The sequence below is a fragment of the Bubalus kerabau genome, chromosome 3 (genome assembly GCF_029407905.1).
Source record: "Bubalus kerabau isolate K-KA32 ecotype Philippines breed swamp buffalo chromosome 3, PCC_UOA_SB_1v2, whole genome shotgun sequence".
In the NCBI taxonomy this organism is placed as follows: Eukaryota; Metazoa; Chordata; class Mammalia; order Artiodactyla; family Bovidae; genus Bubalus; species Bubalus kerabau.
In genome coordinates this window covers 330,789-352,550 of record NC_073626.1, presented here as the reverse complement: position 1 = coordinate 352,550, position 21,762 = coordinate 330,789, and the positions used below count along the sequence as shown (strand labels likewise).

Sequence of the window (21,762 nt, the reverse complement as noted above, 5' to 3'; positions counted from 1 at the left end):
AGCAGTGGCCACAGGACTGGAAAAGGTCAGTTTTCATTCCAATCCCAAAGAAAGGCAATGCCAAAGAATGCTCAAACTACCGCACAGTTGCACTCATCTCACACGCTAGTAAAGTAATGCTCAAAATTCTCCAAGCCAGGCTTCAGCAATACTTGAACTGTGAACTTCCTGATGTTCAAGCTGGTTTTAGAAAAGTTAGAGGAACCAGAGATCAAATTGCCAACATCTGCTTGGATCATGGAAAAAGCAAGAGAGTTCCAGAAAAACATCTATTTCTGCTTTATTGACTATGCCAAAGCCTTTGACTGTGTGGATCACAATAAACTGTGGAAAATTCTGAAAGAGATGGGAATACCAGACCACCTGATCTGCCTCTTGAGAAATTTGTGTGCAGGTCAGGAAGCAACAGTTAGAACTGGACATGGAACAACAGACTGGTCCCAAATAGGAAAAGGAGTTCATCAAGGCTGATATTGTCACCCTGTTTATTTAACTTATATGCAGAGTACATCACGAGAAATGCTGGACTGGAAGAAACACAAGCTGGAATCAAGATTGCCGGGAGAAATATCAATAACCTCAGATATGCAGATGACACCACCCTTATAGCAGAAAGTGAAGAGGAACTCAAAAGCCTCTTGATGAAAGTGAAAGTGGAGACTGAAAAAGTTGGCTTAAAGCTCAACATTCAGAAAACAAAGATCATGGCATCTGGTCCCATCACTTCATGGGAAATAGATGGGGAAACAGTGTCAGACTTTATTTTTCTGGGCTCCAAAATCACTGCAGATGGTGACTGCAGCCATGAAATTAAAAGACGCTTACTCCTTGGAAGGAAAGTTATGACCAACCTAGACAGCATATTCAAAAGCAGAGACATTACTTTGCCAACAAAGGTCCGTCTAGTCAAGGCTATGGTTTTTCCTGTGGTCATGTATGGATGTGAGAGTTGGACTGTGAAGAAGGCTGAGCACTGAAGAATTGATGCTTTTGAACTGTGGTGTTGAAGAAGACTCTTGAGAGTCCCTTGGACTGCAAGGAGATCCAACCAGTCCATTCTGAAGGAGATCAGCCCTGGGATTTCTTTGGAGGGAATGATGCTGAAGCTGAAACTGCAGTACTTTGGCCACCTCATGTGAAGAGATGATTCATTGGAAAAGACCCTGATGCTGGGGGGGATTGGGGGCAGGAGGAGAAGGGGATGACAGAGGATGAGATGGCTGGATGGCATCACTGACTCGATGGACGTGAGTCTGAGTGAACTCCGGGAGTTGGTGATGGACAGGGAGGCCTGGCGTGCTGCGATTCATGGGGTCGCAAAGAGTCGGACACGACTGAGCGACTGATCTGATCTGATCTGATCTGAGCTCTTGAAGTACATAGATACTGTAACTTTTTAATCGATGGTCAGTGCAAAGGCAGATGATGGCAGTGCAGAGGCGTCACGCAGATGGAGACAGAACTTGTATCTCTTACAAGAATTAGCCATTGGTGACATAGCGTCCACTGTGGCCAGCTGGCCCCTAGATGCTTTCCTGGTTGTCGTCATCAGTGTGTCTGTCCCTGGACACGTTAGCTCTGTACTGTGCTCCTGTCTGCTGTGTGCAGGTATGTAATGATGTAGTGAAGGCATGTGTGTATGGTTCAGTTCAGTTCAGTCGCTCAGTCGTGGCCAACTCTTTGCAACCCCATGAACCGCAGCACTCCAGGCCTCTCTGTCCATCACCAGCTCCAGGAGTCCACCCAGACCCATGTCCATTGTGTCTGTGATGCCATCCAGCCATCTCACCCTCTGTCGTCCCCTTCTCCTCCTGCCTTCAGTCTTTCCCAGCATCAGGGTCTTTTCAAATGAGTCAGCTCTCCGCATCAGGTGGCCAAAGTATTGGAGTTTCAGCTTCAACATCAGTCCCTCCAATGAACACCCAGGACTAATCTCCTTTAGGATGGACTGGTTGGACCTCCTTGCAGTCCAAGGGACTCTCAAGAGTCTTCTCCAACACCACAGTTCAAAAGCATCAGTTCTTCAGCACTCAGCTTTCTTTATAGTCCAACTCTCACATCCATACATGACTGCTGGAAAAACCATTGCCTTGATTAGACGGACCTTTGTTGGCATAGTAGTGTCTCTGATCTGTAATATGCTGTCTAGGTTGGTCATAACTTTTCTTCCAAGGAGTAGGCATCTTTTAATTTCATGGCTGCAGTCACCATCCACAGTGATTTTGGAGCCCAGAAAAATAAAGTCAGCCACTGTTGCCACTGTTTCCCCATCTATTTCCCATGAAGTGATTGGACCAGATGCCATGATCTTAGTTTTCTGAATGTTGACCTTTAAGCCACCTTCTTCAGTGTCCTCTTTCACTTTCATCAAGAGGCTCTTTAGTTCTTCTTCACTTTCTGCCATAAGGGTGGTGTCATCTCCATATCTGAGGTTATTGTGTTTGTAGATGGATGTTTATATAAAATATTGGCTTTAGTTATAAGTTTGCTGGGAATAACTATAGTTTTTGTTGTTGTTGTTGTTGTTGTTAATTCACAACCAGTTGTTCTGATGGAATCCCGGTTTACAGATATCCTAGTTATGTGTAACAGAAATGAGGTCAGTACGGGGCAGGATTCCTAAGTATCATTTGGACTTTCTGTTGGCATCCTCTCATAATTACAACCTTGTGGGTCTGGTAGAAACCTGGGAAACTGTCTGGTTCAGACATGACTTGGGTCCACATTTTGCATATGAGGGAACTGCCTCTGAGGAGCTGCATGACTGCTCAGCTTCTCTGAGTCGGGCACACAGTTCCACGGACCTCTCTGTTCTGTTGCTGAAGCTAATGTTCCATCAGATGGGTTTCTGGACACAATGAGCTAATGGCATGGTGGTGGCAGTGTCCGCGTCTCTTCCAGCATTTCTCACTTCTTGTGAAGCTTCTTCACTTTCATTCAGGTCCTCTCAGGAACCTGTTTTCAAAACGAAGGCTTGTTGGGTTCTGAATCTAAAGAATGGATTGTGAGTTCTGTTGCAACATCTGCACTTGGACTTGAACACCAAAGAAGAGAAATTGATTCACCCACCCCAGGCAGAAGGGTTACGACCTGAGACAGTGTTTGTGATGTGAAACTACAGTTTTAAAAGGTAGAGTGTAAATACTTCAGACAGGAGAAGATGTCTTTGTAAGTAAAGCTGGTTTTTATGCATTAATTTAAGGAACCTGATATAATTTTTTAAAAGTTTTACATTGTGGTTTGTGTTAAAAATGCCAATTGTATTTGTCTTGTGGTCTTCAAGAAAAGCTCATGAGCAGAGATGGTGGCAGATTTTCCGAGCCAGGGAGACCTGGCGTGCTGCAGTCCGTCGGGTTGCAGAGTCAGACATGACCGGGCTGAGCCAAGTCCTCCGTAAAAGCCGTTGTTTTCCTAGGACAGGTTGTTTGCATATGAAGCTTTGTCCGCAGAGGTAGGTCCCAGGGTGCTATTCTTGTGGACACTCCAGCAGCACCTTCTCTGGATGCCAGTTTTATGGTCATAGCACAGACCAGCCTGAGTGGTGCCTGATGGTGCACACCAGGACTCAGACAGGCGTGACCGTGGCCCCTCAGCACGGCCAGCTGGGCACCCGGGAGCACGTCGCTGCTCCTCGTGGCCTGCCTCTGTAGCCCACATGCTATCTTTTGGCTTTTCTAAGGGGAGACAAAGATGGGGAAAGAGCAAGAATAAAGATCGGCATTAAAGAATTCATCTTTAAAGCGTAAATGCCTGTCGACGAATCTGTTTTCTTCCAGCCTGGGCTAGTTAACTGTTTGGCTTCTCTTCTGAAACTTTTACTGCCTTATAAGAAGTGTCGTTTGTCCCTTAAAATTCCTATGAAATAGGGCCAAAATGAGACTAAATCTCCAGGTTTCCTGTCAGGAAAAGCCTTTGGTTTAACCCCCTACCGACATTCCCAAACAGGATTTTTAAAGGTAGCCTTCAAAGGCATTTTTTCCATTGTTCTGAAAACAAGTTTAAGTCTTAAAATACATGCTGACTCTATCTAGCAACTCCAGGGAGCATCAGTCTGCTGCGTCATTAGGACTTCCCAGCAACGTGGTGGGGCAGAGGTGGACCAGCGCTTCTAGAGTAGTAGAAGCAGGGGCTTCTTGTGCACAGTCACATGGCAGGAAGAAGGACTCTTCTGGGTGGCTCAGGTTCTCTTTGGAAATGTAGACTGATACCGGAAAGGTTTGATCTGAACCATCACAGTATGGATCTGTTATAAAGGGAAAATATGAAGCATAGGCAGGCAAGCAAGCAATTGCTCAGTTGTGTCTGACTCTTTGCGATCCCATGGACTGTAGTCTACCAGGGTTCTCTGTCCATGGGATTTTCCCAGTCAAGAGTACTGGAGTGGGTTGCCATTTCCTTCTCAGGAGATTAAGCATAGAGGCTGTGCTAATTATCTCCTCTTTTAAATATTTCAGACATTGACCAGATTATTAAGCTAATTACTTGCTGAAATAAAAATGTTTGATCCAATTGTCTTAAAATATAAAAAGGCTGTATTTTTCAACTCAAGCTCATCAAAATACATGCATAAATTTTATTTCAAATTTATGTGCAGTTTTGTGAATTTATGCAGTATAACTAAACTGTATTTTTTCTTGATATTTAAAAAATACAGCTGGGACCTTTATCTAGACAATCAGTGGGGTTACTAAATTTAATTCCAGTGTTTCCATAACGTAGGCTCAGGTGGCTCCTGGGCAGCTGGTTAGGTATAGCCTGCACTAGGAGACTTGGTACAGATTCCTCAAGTCTTCTGCAAAACTACAAAAACAGCTCTGTGCTTAAAAAGACAGTAAACGTCTTGTTATACGTATATTAGATACGTTAATAAAATAAGTTTTATTCTCAGTTTAGTTTAGTCGCTCAGTCATGTCCGACTCGTTGTGACCCCATGAATCTCGCAGCACGCCAGGCCTCCCTGTCCATCACCAACTCCCGGAGTTCACTCAGACTCATGTCCATCGAGTCAGTGATGCCATCCAGCCATCTCATCCTCTGTCGTCCCCTTCTCCTCCTGCCCCCAATCCCTCCCAGCATCAGAGTCTTTTCCACTGAGTCAGCTCTTTGCATGAGGTGGCCAAAGTACTGGAGTTTCAGCTTCAGCATCATTCCCTCCAAAGAAATCCCAGGGCTCATCTCCTTCAGAATGGACTGGTTGGATCTCCTTGCAGTCCAAGCGACTCTCAAGAGTCTTCTTCAACACCACAGTTCAAAAGCATCAATTCTTTCGGCGCTCAGCCTTCTTCACACTCCAACTCTCACATCCATACATGACCACAGGAAAAACCATAGCCTTGATTAGATGGACCTTTGTTGGCAAAGTAATGTCTCTGCTTTTGAATATGCTGTCTAGGTTGGTCATAACTTTCCTTCCAAGGAGTAAGCGTCTTTTAATTTCATGGCTGCAGTCACCATCTGCAGTGATTTTGGAGCCCAGAAAAATAAAGTCTGACACTGTTTCCACTATTTCCCCATCTCTTTCCCATGAAGTGATGGAACCGGATGCCATGATCTTTGTTTTCTGAATGTTGAGCTTTAAGCCAACTTTTTCAGTCTCCACTTTCACTTTCATCAAGAGGCTTTTGAGTTCCTCTTCACTTTCTGCCATAAGGGTGGTGTCATCTGCATATCTGAGGTTATTGATATTTCTCCCGGCAATCTTGATTCCAGCTTGTGTTTCTTCCAGTCCAGCATTTCTCGTGATGTACTCTGCATATAAGTTAAATAAACAGGGTGACAATATCAGCCTTGATGAACTCCTTTTCCTATTTGGGACCAGTCTGTTGTTCCATGTCCAGTTCTAACTGTTGCTTCCTGACCTGCACACAAATTTCTCAAGAGGCAGATCAGGTGGTCTGGTATTCCCATCTCTTTCAGAATTTTCCACAGTTTATTGTGATCCACACAGTCAAAGGCTTTGGCATAGTCAATAAAGCAGAAATAGATGTTTTTCTGGCACTCTCTTGCTTTTTCCATGATCCAGTGGATGTTGGCAATTTGATCTCTGGTTCCTCTGCCTTTTCTAAAACCAGCTTGAACATCAGGAAGTTCACAGTTCAAGTATTGCTGAAGCCTGGCTTGGAGAATTTTGAGCATTAGTTTACTGGCATGTGCTGCTGCTGCTAAGTCGTTTCAGTTGTGTCAGACTCTGTGTGAGCCCAGAGACGGCAGCCCACCAGGCTCCCCCGTCCCTGGGATTCTCCAGGCAAGAACACTGGAGTGGGTTGCCATGTGAGATGAGTGCAATTGTGCAGTAGTTTGAGCATTCTTTGGCATTGCCTTTCTTTGGGATTGGAATGAAAACTGACCTTTTCCAATCCTGTGGTCACTGCTGAGTTTTCCAAGTTTGCTGGCATATTGAGTGCAGCACTTTCACAGCATCATCTTTCAGGATTTGGAATAACTCAACTGGAATTCCATCACCTCCACTAGCTTTGTTCATAGTGATGCTTTCTAAGGCCCGCTTGACTTCACATTCCAGGATGTCTGGCTCTAGGTCAGTGATCACACCATCGTGATTATCTGGGTCATGAAGCTCTTTTTTGTACAGTTCTTCTGTGTATTCTTGCCACCTCTGGTTAACATCTCCTGCTTCTGTTAGGTCCATACCATTTCTGTCCTTTATCGAGCCCATCTTTGCATGAAATGTTCCCTTGGTATCTCTGATTTTCTTGAAGAGATCTCTAGTCTTTCCCGTTCTGTTGTTTTCCTCTATTTCTTTGCATGGATCACTGAGGAAGGCTTTCTTATCTTTTCTTGCTATTCTTTGGAACTCTGCATTCAGATGTTTCTATCTTTCCTTTTCTCCTTTGCTTTTGGCTTCTCTTCTTTTCACAGCTATTTGTAAGACCTGCCCAGACAGCCATTTTGCTTTTTTTTGCATTTCTTTTCCATGGGGATGGTCTTGATCCCTGTCTCCTGTACAATGTCACGAACCTCATTCCATAGTTCATCAGGCACTCAATCTATCAGATCTAGGCCCTTAAATCTATTTCTCACTTCCGCTGTATAATCATAAGGGATTTGATTTAGGTCATACCTGAATGGTCTAGTGGTTTTCCCTACTTTCTTCAATTTCAGTCTGAATTTGGTAATAAGGAGTTCATGGTCTGAGCCACAGTCAGCTCCTGGTCTTGTTTTTGCTGACGGTATAGAGCTTCTCCATCTTTGGCTGCAAAGAATATAATCAGTCTGATTTCGTTGTTGACCATCTGGTGGTGTCCTAGTATAGAGTCTTCTCTTGTGTTGTTGGAAGAGGGTGTTTGCTATGACCAGCGCATTTTCTTCGCAAAACTCTGTATTAGTCTTTGCCCTGCTTCACTCCGTATTCCAAGGCCAAATTTGCCTGTTACCCCAGGTGTTTCTTGACTTCCTACTTTTGCATTCCAGTCCCCTATAATGAAAAGGACATCTTTTTTGGGTGTTAGTTCTAAAAGGTCTTGTAGGTCTTCATAGAACCGTTCAACTTCAGCTTCTTCAGCGTTACTGGTTGGGGCATAGACTTGGATTACTGTGATATTGAATGGTTTGCCTTGGAAACGAACAGAGATCATTCTGTCGTTTTTGAGATTGCATCCAAGTACTGCATTTCAGACTCTTTTGTTGACCATGATGGCTTCTCCATTTCTTCTGAGGGATTCCTGCCTGCAGTAGTAGATATAATGGTCATCTGAGTTAAATTCACCCATTCAAGTCCATTTTAGTTCACTGATTCCTAGAATGTCGACATTCACTCTTGCCATCTCTTGTTTGACCACTTCCAATTTGCCTTGATTCATGGACCTGACATTCCAGGTTCCTATGCAATATTGCTCTTTACAGCATTGGACCTTGCTTCTATCACCAGTCACATCCACAGCTGGGTATTGTTTTTGCTTTGGCTCCATCCCTTCATTCTTTCTGGAGTTATTTCTCCACTGATCTCCAGTATCATATTGGACCCCTACTGACCTGGGGAGTTCCTCTTTCAGTATCCTGTCATTTTGCCTTTTCATACATGGGGTTCATGGGGTTCTCAAGGCAGGAATACTGAAGTGGTTTGCCATTCCCTTCTCCAGTAGACCACATTCTGTCAGATCTCTCCAGCATGACCCACCCGTCTTGGGTTGCCCCATGGGCATGGCTTAGTTTCATTGAGTTAGACCAGGCTGTGGTCCTAGTGTGATTAGATTGACTAGTTTTCTGTGAGTATGGTTTCAATGTGTCTGCCCTGTGATGCCCTCTTGCAACACCTACCATCTTACTTGGGTTTCTCTTACCTTGGGCATGGGTTATCTCTTCATGGCTGCTCCAGCAAAGCGCAGCCGCTGCTCCTTACCTTGGACGAGGGGAATCTCCTCTCCGCGGCCCTTCCTGGCCTTCAACATGGGATAGCTCCTCTAGGCCGTAAGTTTTATTTTAAAGTTGTTATAACGAGGATATATATTAGGAAGTTTCTAAAGTTTATTTTTTGGAGATTTAAAAAAATAGTTTCTCTCCTGAATGTTTTTCACATTGTTGATCACGGTGTTGATTTAAAGAGAAAAGGCAAGTCCCGGTGGGCAGTGCTGGTCGTGTTTCCCCCAACCCGAGTCCTGCGTGGCTGTGCCCTCCCTGCTCGCCCTTGCTTCAGTGGCTTTAGAAGAGGCAGTGCTTCCAGACTCTTGTAGTAGGATTGTATTTGCTTGCTTTGAGATTTGTAAGCCATAGAGGATATACAGAAGAAAGTCAATCCAGGAGAGAGGGATCGGAGAGCAGTGCCAGGTGTGACTGCAGTGGGGGTCTGGTCGTCCTTTCGCTTTTGTCCTTCTTCAGGAGGAGGTATGGAGATGACGTTCAGGGTGCTGTGAATCCCAGCACGGTGCGTCCCGTTAGAAATTGCTGCTGTTGCGGGTCAGCAGTGCAAGTTTATTTAAGCCCTTTTCGTACTAGATGCAGCTCAGCAGGGTTTTACACGATTGTACATTTGTTTCTTAATTTAATTTGAAAAGACAAAATTAGCTTCCAAATTAAAATGGAGACTAGTGATAAGCACACTGGCCCTTGAACATCTGACTTACTGTCGAAACAGTGTAGCGTTCACTCGCGGCCCTGTCAGTGACACGTCAGCTTCGGGGATGTTCATAGTGTGGGCTGGGAAGGACCCAGGCTGGGCAGCTGGCAGCGCGAAGAGAAATGGGAAGCCAGGTCCCACAGCCCAGAAACAGAAATCGTGGATTCAGAGGCTTAACGGGAGTGAGCAGAGCTTTCTGCTGCAAGTCTGCTCACTAGACCCTGTGCCTTCCTTTCCCAGCCAAGCTGCTTTTCAAAAAATGAATTTTCATCCTTGTTTTTATGTTTATGATCCCCCGCCTCTGTTTTGCCAGACATTGATTCTGAAATGATACCTAAGTTTTGTGTCTGTACTAAGCCAGAGTAACAGATTAATCCTCCAAATCTGTATGGTGGGAGTGACTTTTAAAAGTTATTTAGACAAAATATTTCTAGTTCTACTTCAGTTGATGTCTTATTTAAAAGATGGAAATTTAGAGCAAGGTCTAAATTTCAGTCCATTTAATTAACTAGTAATTTCCAGGAGTCCAAGGAAACACCGCCTCTCTTTTCAGGGCCCCCAGGCCTTCACAGCACCTCGCTGGACCTCGATGCAGAGGTGCGCGCCTCCACGCCCGGTCACCTCGGGCAGACGGCGTCGCTGAAGAGGGGCAGCAGCTTCCAGCCTGGTCGAGATGACGGTGCGTGTCTCCCTCCGCTTCTTTCATATTTGTGTTTGTGTAGCTGCCGTTTTTCTCCTGGAAAATTCCATAATTACTTGTGTTCCTGCTGCTGTTACCAGCCATCATGCTTTCTACTTGTTAAATAACAGCCCAGAAATTAAACTTAGCAAATCACAGTGTATTTTACATTGCACATAAAAGAAATGCCATTTGATTTTTTAAGAAACCGTTGGGCATAGGTCAGTGTTTCTCACGTTTCTGTGGTTGAATTTTTCAAAATATGCCACAGAAGAAATTCTCTGAGAACTTCTTCAGGATGAATGTTGCACAAAAGTTAATTTCTGTAGGCAGTACAGAAAAACAGTAGACAATTTTTTACCGAATTTTAAAATTTGGTTTGAAAAAGAGTTGCTCATTTAATATTAATCATAAATTGGTAATCGTCTTTCCTGGGGTAAGTAAGGCATCTCAGATTGTAATTGTTACATTTGTTCCTGAGGTTGACATTTATCTGTTGTTTGTTTTCATATGTGAGATATAAAACACATGGTCACAGTGCACTCATGTAATGGTTGATGCTCTCAGTCACTGGTGACTTATAACCTCAATAATCAATACAAGGAATGCAAATGAGGTAATAGAAACACGTCTTATTAATTTCAAATACCTCTGAAGGTTATTTCAAAGTATTTCATATTATTCTTTCAAGTATTGGAGTAGAGACTTATTAATAATATGAATGAATGTCCATCGTAAGCACAACTTAAAATCAGATGACTCTTGTGCTAAATGAAAGGTTCTCTCTGTAACTGTCAGTGTTCCCGCTTCCTACCCTGCTCCCACCAGACACTGGAGTAAATACCGGGAAGAACAGGGCTGCTTGCTTCTGTCCAGTGTGGAGCATGTAGCCCTGTGAGCAGAGGCCACCAGGGTCTGATCCACAGTCAGACTGCTGAGCGTCAGAGCACACCTCCTTCCCTGACGAGGGCGATGTGGTGTCTGTGAACCCTGTGTGCACCTCTCCCTGCTGCTCTATGCTGCCCTGCCGCCAGCCGACCCTCTAACAGGCTTAACTCAGAAGTGACACTTGAGGCTGACTGAATTATATCATCTCCATCTCCAGTCAATTCAGTTCAGTTCAGTCACTCAGTCGTGTCCAACTCTTTGTGACCCCATGGACTGCAGCGCACCAGGCTTCCCCTTCCATCACCAACTCCTGGAGCTTGCTCAAACTCATGTCCATCGAGTCTGTGATGCCATCCAATCATCTCATTCTCTCTCGTCCCGTTCTCCTCCCGCCTTCAATCTTTCCCAGCATCAGGCAGGGTCTTTTCCAATGAGTCAGTTCTTCACATCAGGTGGCCAAAGTATTGGAGTTTCAGCTTCAGCATCAGTCCTTCCAATGAATATTCAGGACTGATTTCCTTTAGGACGGACTGGTTGGATCTCCTTGCAGTCCAGGGGACTCTCAAGAGTCTTCAACATCACATCTTCAACATCACAGTTCAAAAGCATCAATTCTTCGGTGCTCAGCTTTCTTTATAGTCCAAATCTCACATCTGTACATGACTAGATGGACCTTTTTCAGTGAAGTAATGTCTCTGCTTTTTAATATGCTGTCTAGGTTGGTCATAGCTTTTCTTCCAAGGACCAAGCTTCCTTTTCATTTCATGGCTGCAATCACCATTTATTTTGGATCCCCCCAAAATAAAGTCTCTCACTGTTTCCATTGTTTCCCCATCTATTTGCCATGAAGTGATGGGACCAGATGCCATGATCTTAGTTTGCCATGATCCATGTCGAGTAGTTCAGATTTATCCTGCCTGGGTTTTGTCAGGCTTCTTGCATCTACTTTATCACATTCTGAAAGTTTTCATCAAATTTGGGAGATTCTGGGCAATCACTTTGTCAAACTTTCTGCTTCCTTTTCTGGACCCCAGTGGCATGTCTGTTGAGCCAGTGGGTTATCCATAGACTGCAGAGGTCTGATCCTCACCCATCTTTCCACTCTGCTTCATTATAGAGTTTATTACTCTGCCTTCAGCTTCTCTGATGTTTTATCTTCAGTGGCTAACCTAAACATTTCACATTGTTTTTTCATCTCTACAAGTTCCATTTAGTTCTTTTGAATTTCTTCCCTTTCTTTCCTCATCATTTTCGTGTTTTCCTTTACTTGAACATTGTCCTTGTGGGTTAATTCCATCTCTGTCATTTACTCTTAACTAGTTACTCTTAACTAGTTTTCTCCCAGTTTTCTCGTTCTGATTCTCTTTCCCCTGCCTTCATCCTGGCTAGTCATGTTTTATTGTTTCTCAGACACTGGGAATGTTCAGTGTTGAGTGTCTGGGTTTTGTTGTCTCCCTTTAAAGAGTGTGAGACTTTATCAGTTACTTGCAAATAAGTGTGTTTCTTGCAAGGCCTGTGGTTAATTTGCCAGAGCAGTAGCCTTCCTTCTGGAGCCCCTGCTGAAAGGACTGGGCTGGTCAGGAGGACTGCTCCCTTCCTGCCTGTGGGGCTGCTGGACCCCTGCCTTCCCCCCTGCCCGGCTGTGAGGCTCCCTGGGCTCCTGACTGCACCACTGCCCTGCTGTGAAGTTAGCTGTGGGTGCAGCAGTTGTTCAAAGAGATTTTCACTCTTGATTCAAAAGTATATTAATACTGTTACCTTCTTTTCCCCTTTAGCGTGGAGATGCAAAACTCCCCATCGGGTGGCATTTGTTGAAAAATTGACCAAGCTTGTTTTAAGTCAGCTGCCCAACTTCTGGAAACTCTGGATTTCATATGTTAATGGAAGCCTTTTCAGCGAGGTATGTGTACAGATTTGACTATAGATGTAGCTCAGTCATTGTGAGTTTCTAGTCTTAATCATTTTAGATTTTGAAGTGACTTTTTTAAAACCTCAGAAGCCCAGAGCCTCTATTGTCAGATATTTTAAGATGAGTTGAAAATTCTATTCAGCCCTAACACTAATAGCTGTGTGGCCTTGATCAAGTGCCCTCCCTGTTCTGGCCTCGGGCCCTCGACTGTAGAGAGAGAGTAGTGAGTGTCTCCCAGGAGGTGGGTGAGGGTCTGGGGAGGCGGCCACCCAGAGAACAAGACTCTGGGGTGAGGACAGTGCCAGTCTGGCCGTGATGTGGGTGAGACTGTTGTGCAGTTGACAGGAAGCAAATGACAAAACAAGGAGAAAATGCTTGCATCTTGCACCTGGGTCTGAAGTGAGAAGGAATTTCCCAGTTGGACAGAACATAAAGATCCTGTTTTCTGGCCCCTGTGTGATCCACCTGAGAAGTTGCTTAAGCCTTTACATTCTTAGAAGCTGCACATGTGCTCAGTGTCCTGATCATAGATAGTTGGTAGCACAAAAGTTAGGGACGTAAAGAAGCGGCTCTGCTGTCTCCCTTCCTGTTCACCTGTGACCGACCCCCAGGTCCCAGGGTGTAGACTGAGCCTTTTATTCGTGGTTATAAAAAAGCTCTGTTGAAAGTTAATTGTGCAGAGGTCAGTCTCCCATACAGCATGTACAGAGTTTGGCCTTCACAAATGCAGACCTGCTTGTTGCTACCCAAGGAGGAGCATGCTTTCAGATGTCCTGAAGCAGGTTTTGTCAGCGCTCCACTGCACACAGGCCCCACCAGCCCGCATCTTCATTCATCACGGCTGTGAGGGTGGCAGCCTCTGTGGGAGGCAGCGCCCCCACTGCCATGTCGTACCCTCACCCTCTTACCTGCCCCCCCAGAGCAGGTCCCTCTTGAGACTAGAAAGAGGAGGTGCCTCCACACCAGTGCCTGGACAGGTGTGTTCATAGCTTCTTTTGCAGAGTGTCAGCGTTTGAACACCCAGTGTGTGTCGCTGACTAGCTGTGATGTGGCGGCTAATGGTATGTGAAATGCTTATGACAGTATCTGGCAGATAAATAAGATGTTGCTCTTACTATTTGGAGAAAGTATTCTTTCCAGTATTTGAAGTGTCATTGGCCTGGCACACAATAGGTGTCTCATAGCTGTAAGAAGTGAGGCAGTGGTGTTGACCAGAGATGTGCAGGGCGACGTTGAGGCAGGGGCTCACATACCTAAGGGAGCGGTGCCCTGGAAACTGCCTGAAACTCGTTTGTTTTTTTTTTCCAGCAGTGTTTTTCCTTCCAGTTGTATCAGTTTCTGGAGGTGCTCTCCCCCTCCACATGGACAGTAGTTATCTCATCTTGAGTCTTTTAGAGTTTTTGATCTGGAATAATGTAGTGAAAAGGGACTATATTTTCCTGCCTTACAAGTTATGCCTAGTTGTGGTAAATGTCTAGATGAAGTATTTAATTGCAGATGAAAAATAAATGAGCTCAGGAATAATATTAGCCCTGAAAAAAAAATCACTTGTAATTAGTTGTATGAGTTGGATTTGCCTGTGGAGTTTCTACCTATTTATAGTCATAAACTTCTCTTAAAATTTATGGTAATATTATTAGTTAAGTGTAATTTACTCCACAGATTTGAGTGTGTTTTTAAATTAAGTTACCCTCTACTGGAAAGCTAGTAAGACCCCAGAGGACAGTGGGAAGAATGGAGGAGTTAGGAGAGGGAACTGTCACGTCATGAGTGGAAACCAGAGACTTAAATTAACGTTGGGAAGAGTTCCAGGGTTTTTGGTATTTAATGTCATACAAGAAAGCTCTGAAATATTTAGTCACAACTTACTTGAATTTCTTTTCTTGTTGTAAAACTGTTTTTGTTTTATTTAGAGTTCATCCGTTAAAAGATTTAGATGGAGTTTCCAACAGTTTAACAAATAGTTCTTCAGACTAGTCACGGCCATGTGAAGTAACATACGTGAATCAAAACAGTGCAGTCTAACCGTTGGTCTCACCACAAAGTAGTTTTGGTCTGTGTGTGCAGGAAAGAGTTAAGGGTTTTAGCTAGTGAAATGGTTAATAGTAGGGTAAGATCTCACCTTTAGATATATTTTAAATATAGTGTATTTTCAGGTGAAAACTTTTAAAGTATCCAGATTTTTAAATATTAGGAATTAGCATTTTAAAAAATTATAGTAAACTCATAGTAAGTATGTAAATTAAAATGTTCTTCCTGTTTCAAAATTTTCTATTTAAAAGCAGGGCAAACTGCACATAATTCAGCATGGAGATATTCAACTCTTTATCAAATAAAAACAATAAGTAACAAATTTTTTTAACAATTGGAAGAGATAGGCCTTATAACTGGTTCCCCCACCCACTCACTCCACCTGCTCACTTCTTTACGTGGAGACGCCCTCGGAGTCTAAGTAGTTCTTCTGTCCAGTCGGCGTCTTCATGCGTGCACTAGCACCTGTTTGGTGGGCAAAACTGTTGTGGAAAAGTTGAGCCTTAATTTTAGTATGATGTTTTTAACAGTTGATTTTTACTCTTTCCGTTGATTCAGAGCTATTTCACAGGACAAAGGACTTTGAAGTAATCTTCCCATTGGACAAGCATTTAGTGCTGTGGCAGATACAAGAAAAAGGCCATCTGGCAGTCAGGATACTTAGTTTTATATGGGCACAACCCTTCACGGAGACAAATTACGCCTTCTTTCAGAGTCCCTCCCCACCGCCACAGCATGGTCAGGGCTCAGAAAAACAGCTGCTAGGACGTCGGCTCTGTTTTCAGCAGCATATATAGAGAGAGAATGGATTTGTTCCAAGGAACTGTCTCTCGGGACTGTGGAGTTAATAGCCCCAAGGTCCACAGTTAGCATGCTGGAGACCCTGTGGTTCCCAGCTGCAGGCCAGCAGACTCCAGATCCAGAAAGCCACCCTTTCACTCTGTTCTGCTCAGGCCTTCTGCAGACACCAAGAAGGCAACCTGAAATTCAGATTTGGAAAGGAGATCTTTCTGCGAGGAAAGATTTGGGCTGGAAATGTGAATTTGGAGCTGTGATCTTGTGACTTATAATGAGAAGTATGTACTTGATCTTCACTTCTGATATTGTTACTTCCTAAGTGTGTAGGCATGTTAGTGAGTGTCTCATCTCCCCGCTGAGGCCAGGCTCGCTGTCCAGAGGACCAGCCGTGGGTTTAGAGGGTAGGAACTTTCAGTGCCACCCCAGAGAGAAGGGCTGGAGGCTGCGTTCAGCCGCCAGGGATCTCTTCAGGTGTATCTGCACGATGAAGCCTCAGTCGGAGCCCCGGGGACGGGGACACCTCGCCCTGTGCCTCTTGTCCTTCCAGCTGGTCACTCCACCATGAGCTCCTCTGGTCACATCTCACCACAGCTCTGCATCACTTCAGTTGCTTCTCAAGTGTCTTAAAATTAAGGGAGAAAAGCATCAATTTCTGTAAATCCTGGTGTACAAAGAATTTTGAGTGTTGTTGGCCAAGAGACTTAGGAATTCGCTTGTTGAATTATTATTGTGATTTTTCATTCTTTCAAAAAAGCATCACTACAAAGAAAAAAATATCAAAAGTTGCACAAGAAGTGTGAGTTACTGCCAGAGAGGGGTGTGTGTGTGTGTGTGTGCCCGCCTTGTCTGTCAGGGTGTCTGACTCTTGGTGAAAACACCAGCACCCTTATCCTTGTCTTCCTCCTTCAGGTCAAAAGTGTTGATCATGTAGATGACTCTCCACAGTTTCTCTAGCTGATACCTAAAAAATGACGTTACCTGAAGCATTTTAAAATCACCTTGGTGGCAGTATCATAGGCATTTATAATGCAGTTATTCCTAACTTAAAGTTCCCCACTAAATACACGAGTGTTTTACCTTTTAAGGTTATGGTGGTGAGTTTTTTTATGTCATTTCATGATGACTTGTTCCTTTGGAAAGTGTCCTAAGTTTGTCCTGCTAGGACATTCTATAGAATAATAATTGGTTGTAAGAAAATTTGATAATAAAAAGTTAACTGAAATCCAGTTGAACAGATTTCTCTCTTAATCAGTGTAAAGTGGTCTTCTACACATTGCTCTAAGGAGAAAGGGAAATCAGAGGAAAACATGACTCTACAGTCAGTTCTATAATACCTTCCCTCCAAACTGGACTAAAATCCCTGGAAGAAGAGTGCTGATGTGTAATTTTTTAAAAAATAAAACACCACCATTCACGCTTATAGTCTCGAATACTGTGGGGGGAGTGTGGGGACAGGGTTTCCCAAGTGGTGCATTCGTAAAGAACCCTCCTGCCAATGCAGGAGATACCAGAGACGCAAGTTCAACCCCTGGGTCAGGAAGATCCCCTGGAGGAGGGCATGGCAACCCACTCCAGTATTCTTGCCTGGAGGATCCCATGGACAGAGGAGCCCGGTGGGCTACAGTCCATGGGGTCACAAAGAGTCGGACACGACTGAGCACACACACACGCTGAGGGAGGTGGGCGGTGGACCGGGGGCCCGCAGATGGCTGGACCCCCCCAGAGCTGCTCCTGCTCTCGTCTCTACACCCCTCCCGGGAAGCGGTGCTGGAAGCACTGTGGGCTGCATGCCTGTAGGTTTAACCGTAGAAAGTTGTAGATGAGAACGGCACGTGACATTCACCTACAGAAAGGATAGCTTCAGCTTCATACTTAGGTTTATTTATGGGAATTGTACTTAAAGCTTTTAGGAAGATAAATAGCTTCTTGTTGGAATAATGAGGGTTTTCTAATTAGTCATCCCTTAATCAGAGACTTAGACTACTTCTTACACATTCCTTTTAATCAAGTTAAAACCATATTTCATGCTCTCTTTACATGCAACAGCTAAGCATGTCTTATTTTTATGAATTATTTCTAGAGACAACTAATAGGTTTTTTGGTTTTTTTATTTTCATTTTTCAGACCGCTGAGAAGTCAGGCCACATTGAGAGATCAAAGAATGTAAGGCAAAGACAAAATGATTTTAAGGTAAGTTAAGGATAAGTATGTAGACTCTTTCTTGGGGTAGGGTGTTCTCAAACAAAGTGACTGGAAGGTCTGATCTACATTCAAGACATTTGTCTTGTGCAGGCTGACTCCCCCAGTTGATTCAGTCAAGTTTGATGCCTTTTAATGCAGTTCTGCTTGTTCGTTTACGTGTAGAAAATGATCCAGGAAGTCATGCAGTGTCTGGTGAAGCTGGTCCGTGGGGCCCTACTCCCACTCGGCGCGGCAGAGGGCGGCGGGCGGCAGCTCGGAGGCTGGGAGGGGAAGGCTGAGCTCTCTGGACAGTGGCTGGCTCACGTCATCCAGACCCTCAGGTAAACTTGGGTGCATTCTCCAGAGAAGGGGCAAACATTTTTGTCTTTTTAGGGGAAAAAAAGACACACTCAGCAAAGAATTTTGCTCTGTCCTTTTGTGCCCGCTGTTTGCTCTGTGTCATCTAATAACTCAGCTCCTAAGCCTTCCTGGTGCTTGGGTCTGATGAGCGTGTCACCTCTGTCACTGTTTAACCAGTGTCACTGTGGCGTTGCAGTCCCTGTCATGGATTGTACAGTCTTGTTTTCAGCATACAGCGGTAGCCTGTCAGTGCCTCCGTGGAGCGTGGTGGGACGCCAGAACGATGCTAGGGTCCACTCCAGGCCCCTGTGCTCACCTTTGTCTCACTGTGTTTGTTCCACAGGCTGACGTATGAATCGCTGGCCGCCCTTGAGATCCCTAACGACTTGCTGCAGACCATCCAGGACCTCATCTTGGATCTCCGAGTGCGCTGTGTGGTGGTCACGCTGCAGCGCACAGCTGAAGGTCTGTTGAGAAAATGGATGACATTGGGTCAACAACAATCATCCACACACGCCCCCTCTGTCCAGTTTCCAGATCCTCAAAAACAAGAAAGATGCTCTTATAGAAATGTGAATATTTCAGATTATCTGTCGCTGTTCAATGTAGTTTTTGTTTTTTTTTCCTTTCAAATCCTGTTTACTTTGAGATGCCGGGCCATGCAGAAATTAAATGGATACTCTTGAAAAACACTTAAGGATGTAAGACCATCCTTATGGAAAATGTCAAATGGAAAAAGTAGACTATAAAATGTGTGTAAACTATGAACTTAATTTGGAAAATACACATGTATATTTAAAATTTTTGATTTAGAAACATCAGCATTAAGTCAGAAGAAAGACTTAAGTTTCTCTTTGCAAGCAGAAGTTACAGGTGATGCTCATTTTCTTAATACTTTTAGAGTTTTCAGGGTTTTTGCATATAGTCATAAACAAGAAAGATTATCTTTACAGAGCAGCCTTTTGGGTGTGACGTGTTTCAGAAACAGTCGAGAATGTTGTTAGGAACGGTGCAGGCCGCTAATGTCTTCCTCGGGACTTTGTCGTAGGCCGGCCATGTCTTCGTAAAACTGGCCCCTGCCCCTGGTGAGGAGCTGCGCCCATAAGTGTGCCCAGATCTGTTTCTCCTGCCATGGGCATCGCGCTGTTGTTGTAGGGAGTGTGCAGGACGGGGAGTCCACACTGGTTATTAGAAAATTGTGTCATAGGCCGGCTGGTCTGCCCCTGGCCCAGCTGACAGGCCAAGCCCAGGTCTGTTCCTCCCTCCGTGGGCATTGCACTTTTGTTGTTGGGAACGTGCAGGACAGAGAGAGTCCACACTGGTTATTAGAAATCTCGGGGGAAATGCCTTGTGTCTTATACTGTACCTGTTGAATATTATCAGGAGTGCTGAGTAAGTGTGAAGTTGTCAGTGAACCTGGCCTGGCATTCTTCATATTGGGCTGCATAGTAGACAGTTTTATTTACATTAATGTTTTATTAGAAAAATCCAGTGAGTAACACACATTTAAATCCTTGAGTCGTCCAGAATTAGGTGTGTGTTAGTCATTCAGTCATGTCCGATTCTTCTTGACCCCATGGGCTGTAGCCCACCAGGCTCCTCTGACTATGGAATTTTCCAGGCATGAACGCTAGAGTAGGTAGCCATTTCCTTCTCCAGGGGATCCTTCCCAACTCAGGGATTGAACCCAGTTCTCCTGCATTGGCAGGGGAAGTCTTTACTGTCTGAGCCAAGGAAGCCTATCCCTGTTTTCACTAATTTTTTGCGAACTTATATAAAAAAATTAAAAACCATAACCTTTATGGATTTTTATGTCTCTGAAGTTGAGTGAAATAATCATAGTAAGATGTGCTTGTGTACTTGTGTTCCCTGCAGACATAAAGAGATTGGCTGAAAAGGAAGATTGGGTTGTCGACAGCGAAGGCCTGACATCTCTAGTAAGTTTAAATTCCTCTAGACAGTAGTGTCTGTTACATTCAGAATAATTGATTTATTATGATGATAGTGAGTGAGTGCACTGCTGCAACCCTAAAAATTTTCTGGAAATGGAAAAGCAAACTTCTTAATGTTTTCCTTCTCATAGTCATTTTTGGTTAACACTAACCACATATGCTTAAAAATTAGTAAAACAGTGGACCACCTTTAGAGTGATCATTCTTCATCCTGTAACTCCTGTTTGTTTGTGTTAACATTTTTTAATGTAATTCTAAGCTTCCCAACAACTTGAATTTTTCAGAACAGCAGGATAGAAAAAAACAAAATGTTGTTGCTATACCCTATGGCAAAACAGAGGACAATAAGAATTTCTCCAGATACACACAGAAGTTAGGTGGGCAGTTAAAACCATAGTCTTTCACTCTAGCACTATCATCTTTTCAGATGGGACTTTGAGGTTTTTCAGAGTCCCCCTTGAAATTAAGGTCAGGGTTCGTGAGTTGTGTGTTTTCAAGTCTGTCTCATGGATCCCACAACAGCCCTATAGGTGGGTTTTCAGTTCAGTTCAGTTCAATCGCTCAGTTGTGTCCGACTCTTTGTGACCCCATGAATTGCAGCACGCCAGGCCTCCCTGTCCATCATCAACTCCCGGAGTTCACTCAAACTCATGTCCATCATGTCGGTGATGCCATCCAGCCATCTCATCCTCTGTCATCCCCTTCTCCTCCTGCCCCCAGTCCCTCCCAGCATCAGGGTCTTTTCCAATGAGTCAACTCTTCGCATGAAGTGGCCCGAGTATTGAAGTTTCAGCTTTAGCATCAGTCCTTCCAATGAACACCAAGGACTGATCTGCTTTAGGATGGACTGGTTGGATCTCCTTGCAGTCCAAGGGACTCTCAAGAGTCTTGTCCAACATCACAGTTCAAAAGCATCAATTCTTCGGCACTCAGCTTTCTTCACAGTCCAACTCTCACACCCATACATGACCACTGGAAAAGCCATAGCCTAGACTAGACGGACCTTTGTTGGCAAAGTAATGTCTCTGCTTTTGAATATGCTATCTAGGTTGGTCATAACTTTCCTTCCAAGGAGTAAGTGTCTTTTAATTTCATGGCTGTGATCACCATCTGCAGTGAATTTTGGAGCCCAAAAAAATAAAGTCTGACACTGCTTCCATTGTTTCCCCATCTACTTCCCATGAAGTGATGGGACCAGATGCCATGATCTTAGTTTTCTGAATGTTGAGCTTTAAGCCAACTTTTTCACTCTCCTCTTTCACTTTGATCAAGAGGCTCTTTAGCTCCTCTTCACTTTCTGCCACAAGGATGGTGTTATCTGCATATCTGAGGTTGTTGATATTTTTCCCGGCAATCTTGATTCCAGCTTGTGCTTCTTCCAGCCCAGCGTTTCTCAGGTGGGTTTTAGGCAAGGTTAAACATGCAGTGGCTTAAACAAGGGGGCACGCCCTTTTTCTCTCGCACTGAAGAGGTTGGGACTGGTGTGGCAGCTGCAACATGCAGAGCAGGCAGGGCCCGGGGCTCCTCTGACCTCTGCTTTGTGATCCTTAGTGTGGCTTCTTTCTCAGGATACCTCATGGTCACAGGATGGCAACCGCAATTCCAGCCATCACATTAGGCCTTATTCCTGTCCACAGGGAAGTCCAGCATTTTCCCAGGAGCCACAGCTGACAGCTCTGCTTACATCTAATTGGCCAGAATGTATCCACACGCCCACCACTATCTGCAACAGATGTTGGGGAAAAAATCCAGTTTTTCAGCCGAGCACACTGCTTGTCCAGTTGCTTGTCTTGCCTCAGGGGACAGGGGCACTAGAATAAAGTGGTCTGCCCCGCCCGCACTCACAGGGTGGTGGGCTGCACTTGTTGAGGGGCAGCCGTCCCCTGTAATGCTT

At 44.4% G+C, this 21,762-nt stretch overlaps 1 protein-coding gene across 7 annotated transcripts in view; it reads left to right on the top strand.

Moving 5' to 3' along the window:
- EXOC2 (exocyst complex component 2) overlaps positions 1-21,762 on the top strand; it is a 126,626-nt gene that overhangs the window by 57,067 nt on the left and 47,797 nt on the right. For 6 of the 7 annotated variants that reach the window (XM_055570443.1, XM_055570442.1, XM_055570446.1 and 3 more), the window contains 6 exons: positions 9,624-9,749; positions 12,413-12,537; positions 17,500-17,565; positions 17,740-17,897; positions 18,260-18,381; positions 19,792-19,853. In XM_055570443.1, coding sequence (XP_055426418.1) covers positions 9,624-9,749; positions 12,413-12,537; positions 17,500-17,565; positions 17,740-17,897; positions 18,260-18,381; positions 19,792-19,853 — 659 coding nt within the window. The remainder of the gene's footprint in view (positions 1-9,623; positions 9,750-12,412; positions 12,538-17,499; positions 17,566-17,739; positions 17,898-18,259; positions 18,382-19,791; positions 19,854-21,762) is intronic. The other variant, XM_055570444.1, reaches the window with a different exon arrangement.